This window comes from Muscardinus avellanarius (assembly GCF_963383645.1).
Source record: "Muscardinus avellanarius genome assembly, chromosome: 5".
In the NCBI taxonomy this organism is placed as follows: Eukaryota; Metazoa; Chordata; class Mammalia; order Rodentia; family Gliridae; genus Muscardinus; species Muscardinus avellanarius.
The window spans coordinates 141,432,557-141,455,180 of record NC_137790.1 but is presented as its reverse complement, the minus strand read 5'-3'; the positions used below and the strand labels follow the sequence as shown (position 1 = coordinate 141,455,180).

Here is a 22,624-nt window from a genome sequence, read left to right as displayed (position 1 = left end):
TGCCCAGTGTGCGCCACTGTGCCCAGCTTCCTTTTTAAATTTTTGAAACAAGATCTTGCTAGTTGCTGAGAGTCTCACTAAGTGGCTGAGGCTGGCCTTGAACTTGTGGTCTTCCCATCCCAGCCTCCATGGGGTGTAGATCCAGCCCTTGTCACCATAGCAGCCCGGCACATAGGCCAGACTCACAGTGAAGGGAGCATGTGGACTGCAGACTCGTTCAGATGCCGGGTGGCCGGGAGGGAGGACACCTGGCACCCGGAGCAGCCCGGCGTCCTCTGGCCCGTGACACAATGGCCAGAGGCTCCGGGGGCAACAGGCCTCACACACCTGCGGCACCTGCCGGCTCTCAGCAGACTCAGTGCCCTTCCTCACCCTAAACGGGTGCTCTGAGGCACAGAGCTCCCATCCAGAGGCGACGGCTGTCCTTGGGGCCTGGCCCTCCCTGTACCAGAGAGAACTGGACAGAGGGAGGCCAAGCAGAAGCGGTCACCCCTGTCCACTTGCGGAAGGGGCCAAGCTGAGGGGCAAGGAGGAGCAGCTCCCCCGGGCTGGGGCTGGCTGGGCTCCAGGAGAAGGGATGTGCCAGGGGTGGAGGCACTGCTCAAGCAAGGGTGTGAAGGAATGCACCAGAGTGGGGGACCCCGGGCAGAGATGCAGGGAGTGGCGGGGTGCGCTGTTGGCTGGAGGCCTTCCATCCCCAGGCCCAGGAGACCTATCGCTGGGCTCCGACGGCGTGCCACCCGCTCTGTTCCTGCTCCCGCTCCCGGAGGGCAGGGGAAGGGCTGCCCAGTCTGGCCAAGGGTTTATTTTTAGCCTTTGCTTCACAGGACTTCTACAGCCCTCCCTTTCCTGCTGCCTGCCTTAGCAGAGCCAGGAGCGAGAGGGCGACCAGGCCGGCTTCCAGCAGCCGGCTGGAAGGAGGAGACCCATGAGTGCGCAGAGCCTGGGGAGAGTGGTCCGTGGTGGGCGCTGCTGAGTCAGCAGGCCTTGGGCCCAGGTCTTGACCCTTCATCTTTCCTGCTGGTCCTGGGGCTGGGAGGGGTTGTGTTTCTTGGCCTCAGCCTACAGCCCTCTCTGGTCCCCACGGTCTTTGGGCTTCTGGCCCTCACCCAGGCCTCTCTGGTGGGAGGGTCCTTTTGTTCCTGGGGAACGGTGGCGCACGTGGCCGGGGTCTCTGGGTCCAGCTGTGCTCTCCCGTGCTGGCTATCTTGGGGCCGGGTCTCCCCTGTGGGGTACCCTCTTCAGGCACCTCTGGAGTGTCTAAGGAAGCCCAAGACCTGTGCACGGCAGCCCGCAGCACTCACGGAGGGCTACATGGGGCACACCTAGTGCATCAGATGTGAGGCAGGGGAGTTGCAGTGGTGCTAGGTGGGTCCCACAGGGCGTGGGGCGAGTGTATACACGTAGGCCTCTTCGGACGCATCCTGTCTGCTGCTTGGTCCCTCTTGTCCGAGACTCCCAGGGCAGTCTCCAGGCTGTTCCAGGCCTGGCCCCCGCCCAGCCCGCTGAGGTCTGCAGCAGGGTGCATGACATAGCTCTGCGGGCGGCAAACCGGGGCAGCCTCATCCCCAGCCTGTGCCGTGGTAGGCTGTTGATGCCAGGGTACTGAGCACCCAAGGCTCTGCCAAGGGCCAGGCTAGCCCCGAGACAGCGTGGGACCGAGTGTGCTGAGGCCATCAGCTTGCCTGGGCTGACAGGGGCCTGGCCACCTCCTTTCCTCGCGCCCTGGCTGTGAAGCTATGGTTCTTTCTCATGATAGAGCTGCTGACAGAGCCTGGTGTGTCGGCACCAGGAGGGGCCGAGCGGAAGGTGGTGTGCTGAGCTTTCATACCCAAGGGCAAGAGCAGATGCAGGCTTCTTGGAGCCCTGCTCTGGGCGTGGTTGTGTGTGTGTGTGTGTGTGTGTGTGTGTGTGTGTGTGTACTAGGGACTGAACCCAGGAGTGCTCTACCACTGAGTACTTTTATTTTTTTTTTTATTATTTTGAATCAGGGTATCCCTAAGTTGCTGAGGCTAGCCTCAAACTTGCAATCTCCCTGTCTCAGCCTCCCAAGTACTGGGATTATAGGCATGTGCCATGACGCCTAGCTTCCGGGCTGTTATAATTCTCACTCCCCCACACCCAGCATGAACCAGGGTGGGGCCTCAAGTACTGACCTTGGAGGACAGCCCTGGGGGGCATAGCTCTGCTAGCCTCAGACCTGCTGCAGGAGTCACCACCGAGGACCAGGGACGCCCAAGCCACACCCCTACACAGCCAGCTAGCACTGCGGGACTTAGGCTCGGTTGCTGGTATTGCCAAGGCTTCCCCATTGACACTTGCTGGGGCTCTGGGCTCCAGGAAGGCGGCATACCAGTTCCGTCCGTTTCTCTGTCTGAGTCATGTACTCTGCCTTCAGCCCCCAACCCTGGGCCTGAAACAGTGGGCGACCCTGAGAATGGAGGCTCATGGTAAGCACTGGGGCCAGCAGCTCCTGACTCGGTGCCACCACACAGTGCTCCTCGAGGCAGGGAGGTGGAAGGCCTCCACCTGAGGTTCTTAGTGGCCTTAGGCAAAGTGACTTGGGCTAGTGGTGTGGGCCTGGAGGACTGGGAGGCCCCACCGCAAACAGGGCTTCCTGCGGCCCAGGAGTCTGCCCCTGCCCAGCACAGCCCTGACTTGGGGAAGGATGCTGGGATGGCGTCAGACCTGAGAGCGGGGGGGGGGGGCAGGGAAGGGTAGTACTTCCAGAACATTCTCCAGGTCGGGCTGCCAGTCTTGTCCTGCAGGAGCTCCGGACTGCTGGGCCTCAAAGCAGCCCCAGCCGGCTTGTGCTTGGGACCAGACCCTTGTCTGCTGCGGCCCCACCTAGTTCTCCCCCTCGCTGGCCCTGGGGCTGAGGAAGGGAGCCTTTCTTTTGCTTTGTGATCTGCGACTTGACTTTGTACATATCCATCTGAGCTGTGGGGAAGCTTATCATTTGGGGGATAAATCTGTCGGTCTTTTTCTCCTTACGCCTTTGGCGTCATGGTGTGAAAGACTTCTCTTCCTAAGATTATGGAAATCGTCATAGAAGTGGTCTTTGAGAGCTCCCAGTGTGCGTGGCTTCACCAACCTCCCTCCTGTTTCCTTGCAGAAAGCAGAATGGCTCTGTCTGAACTGCCAAACGAAGCGGCTGCTGGAGGGCAGCCTGGGAGAGCAGCCCCCCCTGCCGCTGCCCACCGCCCAGCAGCCCCCCGCAGCTGCGCCTCACCGCGCAGCGGGAGCAGCCCCTCCAAAGCAGAAAGGACCGCAGGGGCTGGGTCAGCCATCAGGCCCCCTGCCCGCCAAGGCCAGCCCTCTGCCCGCCAAGGCCAGCCCTCTGCCCGCCAAGGCCAGCCCCCTGCCCGCCAAGGCCAGCCCCCTACCCGCCAAGGCCAGCCCCCAGGCCAAGCCTGTTAGGGCTTCCGAACCCAGCAAGACCCTGAGCAGTGCCCAGGAAAAGAAGACAGGAGTCCCTGCTAAAGCTGAGCCCATGCCGAAGCCCCCTCCAGAGACGACTCAGCCCCCTGGGACACCCAAAGCAAAGAGTGGGGTGAGGAGGACTGAGCCCACCGCCCCTGCTGCCAAGGCTGTTCCAGAAGCCCCCAAGGGCGGGGAGACAGAGGTTGGTCCCGTTTCCTTCCCATAGGCCCTAGCTTTCAGAGGGCTCAGGCGGGGAGACTTGTCTTGGGGGGTTGAGGGGGCTGAGGCTGTAGGCCTGGGACAGGCCCAAGAGGGGTCAGGCCCAGCAGGAGCCTCACTCTGGGACTGGCCCCATGTCTGCTACCCTGCCGGATGCTTTTCTGGGTTGTGGGGAGGCTGGCATGGGGATGGGAAGGTACTAAGGATTGAACCCAGAGGTATTCTACCACTGAATACATCCCCCTCCCTTTTTTTTGTAGTAGTAGTGGGGATTGAACCCAGAGGCTTTCTCTCTCTGAGCTACATGCACAGCCCTATTTTATTTTTTATTTTGAAACAGGGTCACACTAAATTGCCGAGAGCCTCACTAAGTTGCTGAGGCCGACTTTGAACTCGTGATCCTCCTGTCTCAGGCTCCCAAATACTGGGATTATAAGTGTGTACCACCACTCCCAGCTTTATTTTTTATTCTGAGGCAGGATCTTCCTAAGTTGCTGAGTCTGGCCTCGAACTTGTAGCCCTCCTTGCCTCAGCCTCCCAAGTTGCTGGGATCACAGATGTGCACCACCACACCTGGCTACGTTTTGCTGGGTTTTTCCATCTTTCCCTTTAAAGCTCCAGGGTGGCTTGGGCTTGCTGTGGCGCCTATTCAAGGCCAGAGAGATGGGGTGGGTGGCTGGCTCTGCACTCCTGAGAGGTGGGGGGGCGCACCCCAGCCCCGTCAGCAGCTGCTTCTCACCCTGCTTCAGGAGCCAGCGGGCAAGCCTTACTCTCAGGACCTGTCTCGGAGCCCACAGAGCCTCAGCGACACGGGATACTCCTCAGACGGCATCTCCAGCTCCCAGAGCGAGATCACGGGTGTGGTGCGGCAGGAGGTGGAGCAGCTGGACAGTGCCGGCGTGACAGGGCCACGCCCACCCAGTCCCTCCGAGGTGCCCCTCCACAAGGTGGGGAGTGGACGGCCCGAGGCCCAGGCCCTGGCCCCTGCAGGCAGGCGAAGCAAGGTGGCCCGCAGCAGTGCCGGCGAGGAGCAGACGCGGAGGCCACACTCCTTATCCATCATGCCCGAGGCCTTCGACTCAGACGAAGAGCTGGAGGACATCCTGGAGGAGGAGGACTCTCTGGAGTGGGGCCGCCAGCGGGAGCAGCAGGACACGGCCGAGTCCTCGGACGACTTCGGCAGCCAGCTGAGGCATGACTATGTGGAGGACAGCAGTGAGGGCGGCCTGTCCCCGCTCCCGCCGCAGCCCCCAGCCCGGGCAGCCGAGCTCACGGACGAGGAGTTCATGCGACGGCAGATCCTGGAGATGAGCGCCGAGGAGGACAACCTGGAGGACGACGGCGCGGCTGCCACGGCCGCGGGACGCGCCAGGCCCCGCCCGGAGCCCGGCCAGGAGCCAGCCGCGCTGCCCAAGAGGCGCCTGCCCCACAATGCCACCACGGGCTACGAGGAGCTGCTCGCCGAGGGCAGCCCGGCAGAGGCCACCGACGGCAGCGCAGCCCTGCAGGGCGGGCTTCGGCGCTTCAAGACAATCGAGCTCAACAGCTCCGGCAGCTACGGCCACGAGCTGGACCTGGGCCAGGGCCCAGACCCCAGCCTGGACCGGGAGCCCGAGCTGGAGATGGAGAGCCTGACAGGCTCCCCCGAGGACCGCTCACGTGGGGAGCACTCTTCCACGCTGCCCGCCTCCACACCCAGCTACACGTCCGGCACCTCCCCCACCTCCCTGTCCTCGCTGGAGGAGGACAGCGACAGCAGCCCCAGCCGCCGGCAGCGCCTAGAGGAAGCGAAACAACAGCGCAAGGCCCGGCACCGCTCCCACGGGCCCCTGCTGCCCACCATCGAGGACTCCTCGGAGGAAGAGGAGCTGCGGGAGGAGGAGGAGCTGCTGCGGGAGCAAGAGAAGATGCGGGAGGTGGAGCAGCAGCGCATCCGCAGCACGGCCCGCAAGACGCGGCGCGACAAGGAGGAGCTCCGGGCCCAGCGGCGGCGCGAGCGCTCCAAGACACCGCCCAGCAACCTGTCGCCCATCGAGGATGCGTCCCCAACCGAGGAGCTGCGGCAGGCTGCCGAGATGGAGGAGCTGCACCGCTCGTCCTGCTCCGAGTACTCGCCCTCGCCCTCGCTGGACTCCGAGGCCGAGGCCCTGGAGGGCGGCCCCGGCCGGCTCTATAAGTCGGGCAGCGAGTACAACCTGCCCACCTTCATGTCCCTCTACTCACCCACCGAGATGCCCTCGGCCCCCTCCGCCGCCCCCAGTTCCGCGCGGCCCCTCAAGAGCGCCGAGGAGGCCTACGAGGAGATGATGAGGAAAGCACAGCTGCTCCAGCGGCAGCAGGCCCAGGCAGCTGGTGGCCATGGACCCCACGGGGCCCCTTCTCAGCCCGCAGGCTCCCGGGGCCAGGGCCCTTTTGAGTACCAGGACACCTCGGACCGTGACTATGGTGGGGCTGCTCAGCCCGCCCCGGAGGGCCCGCCCGGCCTGGGGGCTGCCGTGTACGAGGAGATTCTCCAGACCTCGCAGAGCATCGCCCGCATGCGGCAGGCCTCCTCACGGGACCTGGCCTTCCCCGAGGACAAGAAGAAGGAGAAGCAGTTCCTGGATGCCGAGAGTGCGTACATGGACCCCATGAAGCAAAATGGGGGCCCCCTCACCCCCGGCACCAGCCCCACCCAGCTTGCTGCCCCCGTGTCTTTCGCCCCCACCTCCGTGGACAGCGGTGGGGGCCGGGTCATCCCCGACGTCCGGGTCACTCAGCACTTTGCAAAGGAGACACAGGACTCCCTCAAGCTGCACAGCTCTGCCGCCTCCCCGGGCTCAGCCTCCAAGGAGGCTGGCGTGCCCTTCTCCCAGGGCCCCGGAGCCCTGGCCACCACCACTGTGGCTCCTGGTCCCACCAGCCTGCCACGGGTACACATGGCTCCATCCTCCCCAGCCAGCTCTGAGCGCAGTCCTTCCCCCTCATCCATAGTCCACAGCTACGGACAGAGCCCCGCCACAGCAAACTACGGCTCTCAGACTGAGGAGCTGCCCCAGCCCCCCGGCGGCCCTGCTGCAGGTGGATGGGCCGCCAGAGAGAAGCCCCCGAGTGGGAGCGAGGGTGAGGCCGGCGCGCCCCAGCCTTCCCGGGCATATTCCTACTTCGCAGGCTCTAGCCCGCCCCTCTCCCCATCCTCCCCCTCAGGGAGCCCCACATTCTCTCCAGGCAAACTGGGCCCGAGGGCCACAGCCGAGTTCTCCACACAGACGCTAAGCCCCACCCCTGCCTCGGACATGCCACGGAGCCCCAGTTCCCCCTCTCCCACCCCCATGGTAGCCCAGGGCACACAGACCCCGCACCGCCCCGGCACGCCCCACCTGGGGCGGCAGCAGTCTTCCCAGGAGGCCCCCTTCATGGTCATCACGCTGGCCTCCCAGGCCTCCAGCCAGACCAGGATGGTACACGCCAGCGCCTCCACCTCCCCGCTGTGCTCGCCCACTGACACCCAGCCCTCCTCCCACAGCTACAGCCAGACCACACCGCCAGAGCCCCCTGGGCCCCCCGGCTTCCCGCGAGCGGCCGGCGCTGCGGACGGGCCCCTGGCACTCTACGGCTGGGGTGCCCTCCCTGCTGAAAACATTTCCCTGTGCCGGATCTCCTCTGTGCCTGGAACGTCTCGGGTGGAGCCAGGCCCCAGGCCCCCTGGCAGTGCGGTAGTAGACCTCCGCACCGCCGTCAAGCCCACGCCCATCATCCTCACTGACCAGGGCATGGACCTGACCTCTCTGGCCGTAGAAGCCAGGAAGTATGGCCTCGCCCTGGATCCCATCGCAGGGCGGCAGTCGACCACCGTGCAGCCCCTGGTTATCAACCTTAACGCCCAGGAGCAGACCCACACCTTCCTGGGCACCGCCACCACCATGAGCATCACCATGGCCTCGTCCGTGCTCATGGCTCAGCAGAAGCAGCCCATTGTGTACGGAGACCCTTTCCAGAGCCGGCTGGACTTTGGCCAAGGTTCAGGTAGCCCCGTGTGCCTGGCCCAGGTCAAGCAAGCAGAGCAGGCTGTCCAGACAGCCCCACACCGAGGCGGGCCACGCGGAAGACCCAGGGAGGCCAAGTTGGCCAGGTACAATCCGCCCAGCCAGGCGGCACCCCTGGCCAGAAGAGACATTCTGATCACTCAGATGGGCGCCGCCCCGAGTGTCAGCCTCAAGCCAGGCCCCATGCCAGAGCCTGGTGCTGAGCCCCCCCGGGCCTCCCCTGCAGAGCTGCGGTCACATGCTCTGCCAGGCACCAGGAAGCCGCACGCAGTGGTGGTACAGATGGGAGAGGGCGCTGCAGGCACCGTGACCACACTGCTCCCAGAGGAGCCGGCCAGCGCCCTGGACCTCACTGGAATGAGGCCTGAGAGCCAGCTGGCCTGCTGTGACATGGTCTACAAGTTCCCCTTCGGCAGCAGCTGCGCTGGTACCTTCCACCCAGCACCCGGTGCACCCGAGAAGAGCGCGGCCGAAGTTGCTCCCCCTGGCCCAAGCAGCGGCCCCTTCTACAGTCCCCGGGACCCCGAGCCTCCAGAGCCCCCTGCCTATCATGGACAGGGGGCAGGGGGCCCTGGGCCCCGTGAGGAGCCGAGGCCCTACCCACAGGCCCTCCCTGGCAGGCTGTACTCGTCCATGTCCGACACCAATTTGGCTGAGGCTGGACTTAATTACCATGCCCACAGGATTGGGCAGCTCCTCCAGGGTCCTGGACGAGACTCGGCTGTAGACCTCAGCTCCCTGAAGCATTCCTACAGCCTGGGCTTTGCAGATGGGCGCTTCCTCGGCCACGGCTTGCAGTACGGCTCCTTCACAGACCTGCGTCACCCCACGGACCTTCTGACCCACCCGCTTCCTCTGCGGCGCTACAGCTCTGTGTCCAACATCTATTCAGACCACAGGTACGGCCCCCGGGGAGATGCCGTTGGCTTTCAGGAGGCCAGCCTGGCCCAGTACAGCGCCACCACAGCTCGTGAGATCAGCCGCATGTGTGCTGCCCTCAACTCCATGGACCAGTATGGTGGACGGCACGGCGGTGCCAGCGGTGGCCCTGACTTTGTACAATACCAGACCCCCCATGCACCGGGACTCGGCACCCCGCAGGCTCTGGCTCCCCTCAGACCTGGCCTTCTCGGTAACCCCACCTTCCCGGAGGGCCACCCAAGCGCCGGGAGCCTGGCCCAGTATGCACCTTCGGCAGGTCAGGGAACGGCAGTCAGACAGCTGCTGCCATCCACAGCCACGGTGCGCGCAGCTGATGGCATGATCTACTCCACCATTAACACTCCGATCGCCGCAACCCTGCCAATCACCACCCAGCCTGCCTCAGTGCTGCGGCCCATGGTGCGTGGGGCCATGTACCGGCCCTACGCGTCCGGTGGAGTTGCTGCAGTGCCACTCGCCAGCCTGACACGTGTACCCATGATCGCCCCCCGTGTGCCCCTCGGGCCCGCGGGGCTGTACCGGTACCCTGCACCAAGCAGGTTCCCCATTACTTCTAGCATCCCACCTGCTGAGGGGCCTGTCTACCTGGGGAAGCCTGCTGCTTCCAAGGCCCCTGGGGCAGTGGGCCCACCAAGGCCAGAGCTGCCAGTGGGGCCTGCACGGGAAGGAGCACTTTCCACCACCACCCCTGCTGTTGTCACAGAGGCTGCGGCAGCCCCAGCCCCTGCCCCACCACCTGGCCAGAAGCCCCCCGGAGAACCGGGGGGCAGCGGGCCCCTGGGCCGGCCGGGGCTGGAGAAGGAGGAAGCGTCTCAGGAGGAGCGGCAGCGGAAGCAACAGGAGCAGATGCTGCAGCTAGAGCGGGAGCGGGTGGAGCTGGAGAAGCTGCGCCAGCTGCGGCTGCAAGAGGAGCTGGAGCGGGAGCGGGTTGAGCTGCAGAGGCATCGCGAGGAGGAGCAGCTGCTGGTGCAGCGGGAGCTGCAGGAACTGCAGACCATCAAGCACCACGTGCTGCAGCAGCAGCAAGAGGAACGCCAGGCTCAGTTCGCGCTGCAGCGGGAGCAGCTGGCGCAGCAGCGTCTGCAGCTGGAGCAGATTCAGCAGCTGCAGCAGCAACTGCAGCAGCAACTGGAGGAACAGAAGCAGCGGCAGAAGGCGCCGTTCCCCGCAGCCTGTGAGGCCCCGGGCCGCGGGCCTCCCACGGCTGGCACAGAACTGGCCCAGAACGGCCAGTACTGGCCACCCCTGACCCACGCAACCTTCATTGCTGTGGCAGGGCCAGAGGGGCCCGGGCAGCCTCGCGAGCCCACGCTGCACCGGGGCCTCCCCAGCTCCGCCTCGGACATGTCACTGCAGACAGAGGAGCGGTGGGATGCAGGCCGCAGCGGCATCAAGAAGCGCCACTCCATGCCACGCCTGCGCGACGCCTGGGAGCCCGAGTCCGCGCCCGAGCCCCGCACAGTCAGGAGGATCGCGGACAGCAGCGTGCAGACCGATGATGAGGACGGGGACGGGGACGGCCGTTACCTCCTCACCCGGCGGCGCCGGACACGGCGGAGTGCAGACTGCAGCGTGCAGACGGACGGCGAGGACAACGCGGAGTGGGAGCAGCCCGTGCGCCGCCGCAGGTCCAGGCTCTCCCGCCACTCAGACTCGGGCTCCGACAGCAAGCACGACGCCACTGCCCTGTCATCTGCAGCCGCCGCCGCCAGGGCCATGAGCAGCGTGGGCATCCAGACCATCAGTGACTGCTCTGTGCAGACGGAGCCCGACCAGCTGCCCAGGGTTTCTCCAGCCATCCACATCACGGCCGCCACCGATCCCAAGGTGGAGATCATCCGGTACATCTCGGCGCCAGAGAAGACTGGCCGAGGCGAAAGCCTGGCCTGCCAGACGGAGCCAGATGCACGGGCGCAGGGAGTGGCCGGGCCACAGCTCGTGGGGCCAGCTGCCATCAGCCCCTACCTGCCTGGCATCCAGGTCGTCGCCCCAGGGGCCCTGGGCAGGTTTGAGAAGAAGAAGCCGGACCCTCTGGAGATCGGGTACCAGGCACACCTGCCCCCAGAGTCCCTCTCACAGCTTGTGAGCCGCCAGCCTCCGAAGTCCCCACAGGTCCTCTACTCTCCAGTCTCACCCCTGTCCCCGCACCGGCTCCTGGACGCCTCCTTTGCTTCCAGCGAAAGGCTGAACAAGGCTCACGTGAGTCCCCAGAAGCACTTCACGGCTGACAGCGCTCTCCGCCAGCAGACGCTGCCTCGCCCCGTGAAGACTCTGCAGCGCTCCTTGTCTGACCCTAAGCCCCTCAGCCCCACCGCCGAGGAGTCTGCCAAAGAGAGGTTCTCCCTCTACCAGCACCAGGGGGGACTGGGTAGCCAGGTATGGGTACAGGGGCGGGGCCAGGGTGGGACAGGGGTCTCTGCCTAGCCTGAGGCCCCAGAGGGAGGGCTTTCTCCTGGGGTGGGAATGGAGTTAGCCCTGGCTCTGGAGGCCCGGGGGGAGGAGGGAGGCCTGGGCCTCCTCCAGGCCCGCCTGAGAGAGCCCATGGCCTAGCGGGGACAGCCCAGGCACACACACACGTGCACACACATGGGTCCCCAGCATCTGGCCTGACACCTCGAGAGACCCTCGCCTCTCCCCAGCCCTGCTCCTGGCCCCTGTGCAGTCCAACCCGCTACCTTTCCCCAGGCCTCTCAGCTCTCACCTCCAGTCCAAACCTCTTTCGCGGATATTTCCTGAACAGTCAGCAACAGCTCTGGCTGGGCTGCTTCCCGCTCCTAGCCCTGGCCAGCCTCCACTGCCCACAGCAAGCCCAAGCCCCGCCAGCAGTGCGCACACCGCTGTCTGTTCCTTGGACAAGGCTCCATGCCTGTGCCTCTGGTGACCAGTGACATCCTGGGTCCGGGAGGTGCTTGGCCCGGGCAGCAGTGGCCAGAGGCAGGAGGACCTGCTGCCCGGGCTTTGAGTGCCTGGCTGAGGAGGGCAGGCTTTTCCTGAAGGTCCCAGAGGCCTCTTGAGGGTTTAGGCAGGTGACCAGGACAGGATGGGTGTTTGGGGCCCTCTGGGGCACAGTGTGAGCTGATGGGCTGAGGGAAGAGAGGCCCTGGGAGAGAGGTGGCAGTCAGAGGCACTGTGAGCCACAGGTGCCCATTTTCTGGGTGTGAGACAGAGAAGAGTGGAGCCTTGGGGTGGGCTTATGGAGGGGTGGCAAGGAGCCCGGTGGGGGCCCTGCTCTGTGCAAGCTAGCAGGGCTGGGATGGGATCGGGGGTGTGGACAGTCAGGGGGCAGGGACACCCTGGCCCCAGACACACAGGTCCCAGGGGCTGGTCACGTGGGCCAGGCTATGACGGGCTTGTGGTGTGTGGACACAGTAAGAAAAGATGGACAGTAGCGGGGAGGTCAAAGAGCTGCATTTATCCCTGAAGGCCACCTTTGTTCTGGGAACTGGGCACACTACCATTCTCCTTACCACGTGCAGTGAAACCAGGGGGAAGTTTTTATGTAGTTAATCACGCGAGAAAAAAGCAAGACCTCTGAGCTGGGAACGTAGCTCAGTCGTAGAGGCCCCTTGCCTAGCAGGCTCCAGCACTCACTGCCAAAAAAAGAAAGAATTCTGGTGTCTGTCCCCAGTATATTTTGGGGATTTGAGTGGACAATGGAACCCAAGGTGTGGGGCATTCTGGGAAGGCCAAGAGCTGGAGGTAAAGGGAGGACCCAGGAAGGCTGTCCAACAGCTGAGAGCCGAGGCCAGAGAGGAGGCCGCCGTGGCAGGCACTGCTGGACCTCGAGCGGGAAGCCACGCTGCTAGGAAGGGGCCTGGGGAGAGCCAGGAAGGTGGCTGGTGGCCCCAGAGAGCAACAGGCTGACAGAGGGATGGGAAGAGCCCTGGGCTGAGCCAGGAGCACAGCCCAGGGGGTTGGCAGAGGTAGTGCTGGGCACCCAGAGGGGTATTGGACAGTGGGGCCACTTAGCACTGGGAGAGGAAGCAGAAGAAGACCCTGAGCCTGCAGCAACGTACAGGCAGCGGGCAGTGCTCCCCATGAGGCTCCAGAGGCGGCTGCATCCTCATTGTGCTCCCACCACGCCCTCCAGTACCCTCCACCCCAAGCCAGGCCCACCCACCCATCCCGTCCAGAGGGGCTGTGGGAAGGAGGACTGTGAAGCCCTTGCAGGCCCAGGCCAGGGGTAGGAGGGCGGGCCTCGAGGCTGCCTACTGAGGCAGGGCACCAAGAGTGCGGGGCCAGCTCTGCCGGCCCAGGCCCAAGCTCCTCCAACCCGTCCCCACAGAGTCACCCACACCTGGGGTCTCAGTGCTGCCCACCCTTCCTCTGTCTCAGGTGTCGGTGCTGCCGCCCAACGGCCTGGTCCGCAAGGTGAAGCGGACACTACCCAGCCCCCCTCCAGAGGAGGCTCACCTCCCCCTGGCCGGCCAGGCGCCCCCACAGCTGTATGCAGCCAGCCTGCTGCAGCGGGGGCTGGCGGGGCCCTCCATGGTCCCTGCCACCAAGGCCAGCCTGCTCCGGGAGCTGGACCGGGACCTGCGGCTGGTGGAACACGAGTCCACCAAGCTGCGCAAGAAGCAGGCGGAGCTCGACGAGGAGGAGAAGGAGATTGACGCAAAACTCAAGTACCTGGAGCTGGGCATCACACAGCGCAAGGAGTCGCTGGCCAAAGACCGGGGTGGCCGTGACTACCCCCCTTTGCGTGGCCTCGGTGAGCATCGCGACTACCTGTCGGACAGCGAACTCAACCAGCTGCGGCTCCAGGGCAGTGCCACCCCTGCCGGCCAGTACGTGGACTTCCCTGCCACAGCCGCCGCGCCTGCCATGCCCTCGGCCCCCACAGCCTTCCAGCAGCCCCGGTTCCCACCTCCAGCACAACAGTACAGTGCAGGCGGCAGCGGACCAGCTCAGAACGGGTTCCCGGCCCACCAGCCACCCACCTACCCTGTCCCCAGCACATACCCGGCACCTGCCTTTCTTCCTAGCACCAGTTACCCAGTGGAGCCTGGCCTGCCAAACCAGCAGGCTTTCCGCCCCTCAGGCCACTATCCAGCACAAACACCCGCGCCAGCCACGCAGAGCACCCTGTATCCAGGCCCAGCTGAGGGCCGTGTCCCCCACCAGAAGCCACGCCAGACGTCACTAGCCGACTTGGAACAGAAGGTGCCCACCAACTACGAGGTGATCGCCAGCCCCGCCGTGCCCATGTCTTCAGCCCCCTCTGAGACCAGCTACAGTGGCCCGGCCGTGAGCGGCTACGAGCAGGGCAAGGCCCCTGAGCTGTCCCGGGCCAGCGACCGCAGCGGTGTGAGCCAGAGCCCAGCCCCCACCTACCCCTCGGACTCCCACTACGCCAGTCTAGAGCAGAGTGTGCCCCGCAACTATGTGATGATCGAGGACATCAGCGAGCTGACCAAGGACGACGCCCCGCCCGCCCCCGACAGCCAGCGGCTGGAGCCCCTGGGGCCGGGCAGCAGTGGGCGGTCGGGGAAAGAGCACGGAGAACCAGGGGTGCTCGAGGGGCCCACGCTGCCCTGCTGCTATGCCAGAGGGGAGGAGGAGTCTGAGGAGGACTCATACGACCCCCGTGCCAAGGCTGGCTATCACCGGGGCATGGAGAGCAATGGCCGACCAGCCGGCACCCACTACTATGGTGACGGCGACTATCGACACGGGGCTCGAGCAGAGAAGTACAGCCCGGGGCCTGTGGGGCCCAAGCACCCCTCCAAGAGCCTGGCCCCGGCCGCCATCTCCTCAAAGCGCAGCAAGCACCGGAAGCAGGGCATGGAGCAGAAGATCTCCAAGTTCTCCCCTATCGAGGAGGCCAAGGATGTGGAGTCTGACCTAGCCTCCTACCCCCCGTCTGCCATCAGCGGCGGCCTGGCCTCCCGGAGCAGGAGGTTCCAGGATGAGATCACCTACGGGCTCAAGAAGAACGTGTATGAGCAGCAGAGGTACTATGGGGTGTCCAGCCGCGATGCCGCGGAGGAAGACGAGCGCGCATACGGTGGGAGCAGCCGGGCCCGGCCATCTGCATACAGCGGGGAGAAGCTGTCCAGCCACGATTTCAGTGGCCGAGGCAAGGGCTACGAGCGGGACCGGGAGGCTGTGGAGCGACTTCAAAAGGCGGGCCCCAAGCCCTCGTCCCTGGGCATGGCCCACAGCCGGGCACGGCCCCCCATGCGGAGCCAGGCCTCTGAAGAGGAGAGCCCTGTCAGCCCCTTGGGGCGGCCCCGCCCTGCTGGGGGTCCCCTCCCTCCCGGGGAGACCTGCCCACAGTTCTGCTCCAGCCACTCCATGCCCGACGTCCAAGAGCACATGACGGAGGGACCGCGGGCCCATGCATATAAGCGCGAGGAGGGCTACATCCTGGACGACTCCCACTGTGTGGTTTCTGACAGCGAAGGTAATGGCAGCTGGGGGTGATTCTGCAGCTCCCCAGCACCTGGGGGGCCTGGGCCCCCAGATGCCCAGCAAGGTCTGGCCTGGTGTCTCACCCAATGGGCCCTTCTGCAGCTGCCCAGCCATCCCAGCTGGCCTGGCGCCTGGTCGAGGGAGGTGGGCCGGGGACCCGGTGACCTGCTTGTGGCCGTGGCACCCTCTCTGGTTTCCTTGCATGGCTTTGGCTAGGCCGCCCCTGCGCAGCCCTGGGGGTTGACGGTGTTCTGTTTTTGGTCTCTGAAGCGTATCACCTGGGCCAGGAGGAGACGGACTGGTTTGATAAGCCCCGGGATGCCCGCTCCGACCGGTTCAGGCACCACGGGGGCCACACAGTCTCCTCCGCCCAGAAGCGAGGCCCTGCCAGGCACAGCTACCACGACTACGATGAACCCCCCGAGGAGGGCCCGTGGCCTCATGACGAGGGTGGCCCAAGCCGCCATGCCTCGGCCAAGGAGCACCGGCACCACGGCGAGCACGGGCGGCACTCGGGCCGCCACGCTGGTGAGGAGCAGGGACGGCGTGCTGCCAAAACACATGCTCGGGATGCGGGGCGCCACGAGGTGCGGCCCCACCCTCAGCCCAGTCCTGCCCCGGCCATGCCGAAGAAGGGTCAGCCCGGGTACCCCGGCTCTGCTGAATACTCGCAGCCATCCCGCGCTCTGTCAGCCTACCACCATGCCCCCGAGAGCAGGAAGGGCTCCCGGCAGGCGCACACAGGGCCCACTGCATCGCAGCCAAAGCCGGAACCCCAGGCGCAGCCGCAGCTGCAGGGGCGGCAGATGGCACCCGGGGCACAGCAGCCGCAGGCACCACCATCCAGGCAGGTGCCCTCAGGGGCAGCATCGCGCCAACCACAGGTGCAGCCACCGCCACAGCAGCAGCAGCAGCAGCAGCAGCAGCAGCAGCAGCAGCAGCAGCAGCAGCTGCCTCTCCAGCAGGCCCCAACGCAGGCTCGGCTGCAGCAGCAAAGCCAGCCGACCTCCAGGGGCCCAGCCTCTGCTGCCAGCCAGCCTGTAGGGAAGCCTCAGCCAGGCCCCATGGCAGCCCCAGGACCCCAGTCAGCAGGACCGGTGAGTAGGCTGCTGTGTGCGAGCCCCACCCAGGGCAGATGCCCCTCGGTTCCAGGCTGGGTGTGGGCAGCCTTGACGGGGTGGGCAGGATCTCAGCTCCAGGTTCTGTGTTACAGCCGCGGGCAGAACAGGCCAGCAGCTCTAAAGTGACCGCCAAAGCACCCCAGCAGGGGAGGGCTCCTCAGGCCCAGCCGGCACCGGGCCCCGGCCCCGCAGGTGAGCGCCCAGGCAGTTCTCTCCTTGCACCTACAGCACCCTGAGCCACCTCCACGCAGGCCTGCCCTCACTCATCCCGAGGTGCCTAGAGGCTCAGCCAGCCTGGGTTGCCAGTGCTGCTCCCCTCCGCCTCCTCCCGTCCCTCTCCCCCAGGTCTCCTCCTCGCCAGGCCGCTTCCCTTGGCGTGGCTCAGGAGGCAGTTTCTTTCCCCACAGGTGCGAAGGCTGGAGCCAGGCCAGGGGGTGCCGCAGGGGCTCCTGCCAGCCAGCCAGGCGCCGAGGGGGAGAGCGTGTTCTCTAAGATCCTCCCCGGTGGGGCAGCAGAGCAAGCCGGCAAGCTGACGGAAGGTATGGGGCCCGTGGCGGGGCGGGGCTGCAGATGGGCCGTGGATGCTCCAGAGCCCTGGTCTGCGGGGAGCAGGGCCTGGGAGGTGACCTGCCGTCACCTAGCCAGGGCCCGCCTGTAGCTGCCCCTGATTTCCTGGTCTGGCTGGCCCGGTTGCCTGACACCTGTCTCTTCTTTTCATGTTGCAGCTGTCTCTGCTTTTGGCAAAAAATTTTCCTCATTCTGGTGACCATGCCCTGCAGGGTGAGTATAAGCCCTGGGAAAGGAGCCTGTGGGTGGCGAGCGTCTAGTCTTTGGGGGTCGCTGCGCCTGGAGCTGCAGAGCACTCTCTTGGGATTGGGGGAGAAGGAGAAAGGGGGACACTGTCCCTGACATGGGGCCCACTCAGCAGAGGTCTCCAGAAAGGGGAGCCAGCCCACATCCCTGTCCCTGAGCCCGCCCGCAGTGCCCTCTCAGCTAGGGGCTGGTTTGGCTGGTACGTGGGGCTGCTCCTTGGCACCTCTCCACCCTCCTCCCTCACTGTCCCACAGGCTCTTCAAGACATGAAGCGAGACATCGTTGCTGTGGAAAAATCTCTGGAGTCAAAGGCCTGGGCACAGCTCTGGACTCTGCGTATAACAGTGAGTGTCAGCCCAGAGCGGGGTGAAGGGCCAGGCCTGGCTGGCCACAGCGGCCCAGTTCCTGCGGGTATGAACTAGGTGGGCTTCCTTCAGCGGGTGGACCCACAGCTCTGGGAAGCGGGCCGGCATGCTGGCTGAGTCCCCTTGGGAGAGGCCAGCTCCATGACTGAGGCCTGTGTGCTGGAGGGCAGGGTGGCCTGGTGCGCTCGGGGAAGGCGTGGTGCCTTGGCTGCAGCCGGTGGAGAAGCTGGGTCCCCAGACCCGCAGGGCCAGCAGCTTCGGCCACGTAGTCGGGACACTGCAGGCCTCCCAGGTGGGGCCTGTGGCCTGTGGAGAAGGGAGTAAACTGATCAGGGAGGCCGGCAGGAAGGGGGTGCTGAGCAAAGGGCGGTCACTGGCCAGGCCAGGGAGAGCGGAGGCCTCAGGGCATGCCCTGCAGTGGCCCTGGCCTGGGGAGGAGGCAGTGCAGTGTCTGGGATGGCGGACGGCTCTCGATGGTGCTCTGTGCCCAGCCAGGAACCGCCTCCCACTGTCCCATAGCCGGAGGCCCCTCTTCTCCCCAGCCCTTGTCACCCAGAGTTAAGGATATGGAGGCCTGTATGTGGTGTCCATGGCAGAGCCCAGCGGTCAGTGAGTGGGTCACTTCAAGGGAATCCTAGGGTCCGCTTGTGGGAGGGAAGGAGCTGGGCGTCGTGCCCAAAGGCTGCCTGCCTCTGAGGGAGCAGGGGACTGAGAAAGGGCCAGTCTTCCATCCGTTTGTTTGTTTATTTTGCGGTACTGGGGATGGAACCCAGGGACATTCTACCTCCAAGCTACACCCCCAGTCCTATTTTTTATTCTTTATTTTGAAACAGGGTCTGAGTTTAAAGGGCCTCACTAAGTAGCTGAGGCTGTCCACGCACCGTGATCCCCCTGTCTTGCCTCCCAGTGCTGGGATTACAAGTGTGCGCCCCATGCCCGGCCACCGAATGTTTTTCAAGTCCCAAGTATGTCCAGACCTGGGGCAGGAATCAGGGAGGTGGCAGGAAACAAGCACATCCCTGCCCTCTACAGCTGTCAGTCCATTAAGGGAGGCAATAAGCCGGGCGTGGTGGGCACGCTTGTAATCCCCGCGCTCGGGAGGCTGAGACAGGAGGATTACGGGTTAGAAGCCAGCCTCAGCTACTTAGTGAGGCTCTCAGCAACTTAGTGAGACCCTGTTTCCAAATAAAATATAAAAAAGATCTGGGAGTATAGCCCGGAGGTAGAAAGCCTCTGGGTTCCACCCCCAGCACCACAAAAAAAAAAGGGGGGGGGGAAGACAATAAGCAAGTTTAAAAATAGCATTTAAGTTTAAAAGAGGATTTCTGAAGTCAAGAGTTAGGAAGCCAGCGCAGCCAGAGTCTGGGAGCGGTGGGGTCCACTGTAGAGAAAGTATCAGAGCAGAAGATGTGTGAGGGGCTTAGGGGCAGACAGACCTCACCACGGCACGTGCCCAGGTGAGGGGACCGCGCCAGCAGAGGAGCTGGCACTGGGAAGAGACTTCAGGGGTAAAGTCCAGGGGGAGCCGGCTAGGCCAAGGCAAAGTGCCTGAAGTTTATTCTAATTCCAGTAGCCACTGTGCAACCGCCGGGTCTCATCCTGCCTTCCCCACGCCGGGGCCTCCGCCGCCCGCCCAGCTGGACGTTGCCTCGGAGCGGCCTGGAACAGGCGCGCAGTCACACGGCGCTGAGGGAGGGACGGGAGGGACAGTGCGGCGGGTTCATGGCGGCACCCGCTTCGGGTTTGGGAGCAGGGCACTCTTTTTGAGGGGGAAAGGCAGGACACACGAGGAGGTGTTGCTGTGTCCTGCCACGGGGTGGCCAGGGACCTTTCAGACCTCTGGCTTCTCGGGTTCTAGCATCTGGCTCACGCTAGGCCAAGGCTCAAAGCTCCTGGGTTTTTGTTGTTGTTTGGTGCTGGGGATGGAACCCAGGGGCATTCTACTTCTGAGCCACACTCTCAGCCCCTTTGTAATTTGAAGCAGAGTCTTGTTAAGTTCCTGAGGCTGGCCTGTTACCTGTGACCCTCCTGTCTCACCCTTCCAAGTACTGGGATTACAGGTGTGCACCACCATGTCCAGTTTACTTTTATTTTGAGACAGGGTCTCTTTAATTTGCTCAAGCTTACTTTGAACTTAAAATCCTCCTGTCTCAGCCTCCTGAGTTATCTGGGATTATAGGTGTGCCCCACCATGCCTGGCTTCCTTTCTCTCTCTCTCTCTTTTGTACCAAGGATTGAACCCAGGGGCATTCTACTTCTGAGCTACACCCTAGTCCTGTTTTATCCTTTATTTTGAAACAGGGTCTTACTAAGTTACAAAGGGCATGGCCTACAAGTTACTGAGGATAGTTGTGAACCTGCAATCCTTTTTCAGCCTCCCAAGTACTGGAATTACAAGTGTGTGCTACACCTGGCTCCTCTCACTCTGTGTGTGTGTGTGTGTGTGTGTGTGTGTGTGTGTGTGTGTGTGTTTTACTGGGGATGGAACCCAGGGGCCTTCTACCTTTGAACTATATCCCCAGCCCTTTTTTTTTAAATAGGGTCTCGCTGAGTTGCTGAGCGTCTCACTAAGCTGTGGAGGCTGTCCTTGAATCCACAATCCTCTTCTCAGCTTTCCGAGTACTGAGATTACAAATGTGAGCCACCACACCGGCTCCTTACTCTTAAAATAAAAAGGAGTGTGTGTATGTTACTGGGAATTAAACCTAGGGCTGTTCTACCATGCCAGGCCAAAAATGGGCTTTTATGACACTGAAAGAAATGTCAGCCAGGTGTGGTGGCACACAGCTGTAGTCCAAACACTTAAGAAGCTGAGGCAGGAGGATCACTTGAGCCCGGGAGTTTGGGGCCAGCCTGGGCAACATAGCAAGACCCTGTCTCAAAAAACAAAAACCAAGCTGGGCATGGTTGTGCACGCTTATGATCCCAGCATTCAGGAGGCTGAGACAGGAGGATCACAGTTCACGGACAGCCTCGGGTACTTAGGCCCTCTGCAACTTAATGAGACCCTGTTTCAAAATAAAGAGTAAAAAACAGGGCAGGGGGTATAGCTTGGAGGTCGAAGCCCCTGGGCTTGCAGAGCTCAACCCTGTCCTTTCCCTGGGCTTCAGTCTTCCCAGCACCATCTCCCTCCGCCTCAGTGATGTGGGGCCCTCGGTGAGGAGGACCGAGGCCACTGGCACGTGGGGTGAGAGCAAATGCCTGCAGTTCTTGACAAAGTCCTCCTTTCTCTCTTCCTCCTGCCTTTCCTTTCCTTTCCTTTCCTTGCCTTTCCTTTCCTTTCCTAAGCATCTGCATCTGGCAACCTTTGGCCCCAGGACTCACACAGGCGGGCCCTGGTCGCAGCCTCAGCGGAGGACAGGGTGCTTTCTAACAGCAGCTGCCTGGGTGGAGCGTCTGCTGGGCACGCGGGACCCTGGCCTGGTGGGGGGACCTTCGATCGTCTTCCCAGGAGACCCTGCCTCCCCCAGGCTCCAGAACCGCCACCTCGCCGTCTGCCCTTCCCCCCGCCGCTTTTCTGTGGCCTGGCCGGCCAGACTTCCGATGCGTTATACACAGAGTTTGGGCACACACTGTCCTCCCTCCGAGATGCCAGACGTTTTTCCACAGCCTTGGAGAGGGGCTTCGACCGAGGGCTGGGGGCCCCAGGCTCCGTTTCCTTCACATTCCAGCTGGCCCAGATCCTTCTGAGGCCACAGGCCCTCCTTCCCCTGCGCTCCGGTGACCCCGGAGCTGACCTCCATGTGGCCGGCATGGAGTTGGGAGAACTTACAGACTTTAGGACCTAACACTGTCTCATCGCTGAAATAAGAGGCCGTAGCACCGAAAGGCAGCATGGGCGCCAGCTGCGGCTTCTCCCAGCCCGTGGCGGCAGCGTGCTGGCGCACCTGCCGTCGGCCTAAAGCCATCCCCCAGCCATCCTGAGCATCGAGCGGCACCGCCACCGTCCCCGCCAGCCGGTCCTCCGCCGCACATCTGGGGATTTCTTTTGATTTCAAGAACAGCCTTAATCATTCCGGTTTGATTTCCGTGTATACCTCATAAACATTTTTTTCTTTTCTCCTTCTTCCCTCCCTTTGCCCCTTTTCTCTGCCCCCCCGTGCCTCTCCCTTCCACTACCACCTTGTGACTGCTGGTTTGGTGTCCTCTCTGCTCTGCCCTGCTCAGCACAGGGAGAATGTCCAAGAAGCAATAGGGGCAGCAGGCCACCAAGAGCACAACCCCAGGGCGAGGCCCGGGGGGCCCTCAGCCTGCCTGTTTACTGTGCAACTCCAGCCCTTCTTAAGCCATCTCTGGTGGGTGTGCTCAGAGCAGGGGCCAGGGCTTCTGCCAGCCAAGGAGAAGGCCCGGAGCCCTGTGCAAGGGAGCCTGGCTCCGTCCATCCCCCTGTGGATCGGACGGCGGCCCTTCCCAAGGCCCTCCCCTTGGGGGCCCCCTCCATCTCGGGCATAGCCACAAGTCTCATCTCTAACGTTCTATGCAATGAAATATAAACCCTCAAAGACAACTGTTAATACTTAATAAATTCCATGTTACGTATAAGGAGTTAATTGCAGACACGCAATTGAGAAACTGGATAGATACGCTCATCTCACCCACCCCGCCCCGCTGCTCCCGTGTGTGTACGTGTGACGTTCTCAGTCTGTGGCATGTTTGGCCTACGGCAGGACTCCCTGCTGCCAGGTGAGTCTCCGCCTGTCCCGCAGTGGAGCATGCGCACTTGCAGCCGCTTTGCACGATTTCATCCACTTTGAATGCTCGACCCTCTTGCCTGGAGTTCTTTTGCCTCTGGACCTCTCCTTTAGGAGTGCTTCTAGCCGACTTCTGCACCAGCTACTGAGGACCTGCCAGAACTGCTGCCTGTGCGCGCCAGGCCGTGGGGCGGGCCGCCCAAGGCCCCCACGCACCCTGCAGTTTTTTCTGCCCAAGATAGCAGGGGAAAAGGAAGCCCTGGAGTAGACACGGCAGCAGGAGCCCGCGCAGCATGTGTCTGAGTGCCCCAGAGCTTTGCTGTAGGATTTCTCTCCATATGGTGTTTCCCTCCACCCCAGCCCTGAGCTGCCCCTTCCCAGCAGGGCAGTGCTCAAGGGCAGAGCAGGGCTGCACCATGGCTAGAGAGGCCGAGGCCAAGCACAGCCCTGGCTGGGCGCCGGGGAGCCCAGGTCCTGGCTGAGCCTGCCCCGCGCTCCCCTTTGTGGCCTGGAGGCTCAGGGGCCGTGAGCAGGAGAGCTGGGCTGGAGCGGGGGCAGTGGGTGCTCAGGGAGAGCTGGGCTCTGAACACTTGGACTGACGACGGTGCCAT

The 22,624-nt window shown here is 63.6% G+C and overlaps 1 protein-coding gene across 1 annotated transcript in view; it reads left to right on the top strand.

Moving 5' to 3' along the window:
• Window positions 1-16,910, top strand: part of BSN (bassoon presynaptic cytomatrix protein) — a gene marked incomplete at its 3' end in the record, with an annotated part of 80,226 nt that extends 63,316 nt beyond the window's left edge. Inside the window, exons 4-10 of the mRNA XM_080695459.1 lie at window positions 3,116-3,625; window positions 4,392-10,985; window positions 12,945-15,015; window positions 15,294-16,120; window positions 16,237-16,336; window positions 16,552-16,683; window positions 16,870-16,910. Of these exons, the coding sequence (XP_080551585.1) occupies window positions 3,116-3,625; window positions 4,392-10,985; window positions 12,945-15,015; window positions 15,294-16,120; window positions 16,237-16,336; window positions 16,552-16,683; window positions 16,870-16,910 (10,275 nt within the window). The remainder of the gene's footprint in view (window positions 1-3,115; window positions 3,626-4,391; window positions 10,986-12,944; window positions 15,016-15,293; window positions 16,121-16,236; window positions 16,337-16,551; window positions 16,684-16,869) is intronic.
• Between the last annotated feature and the right edge of the window lie 5,714 nt (window positions 16,911-22,624).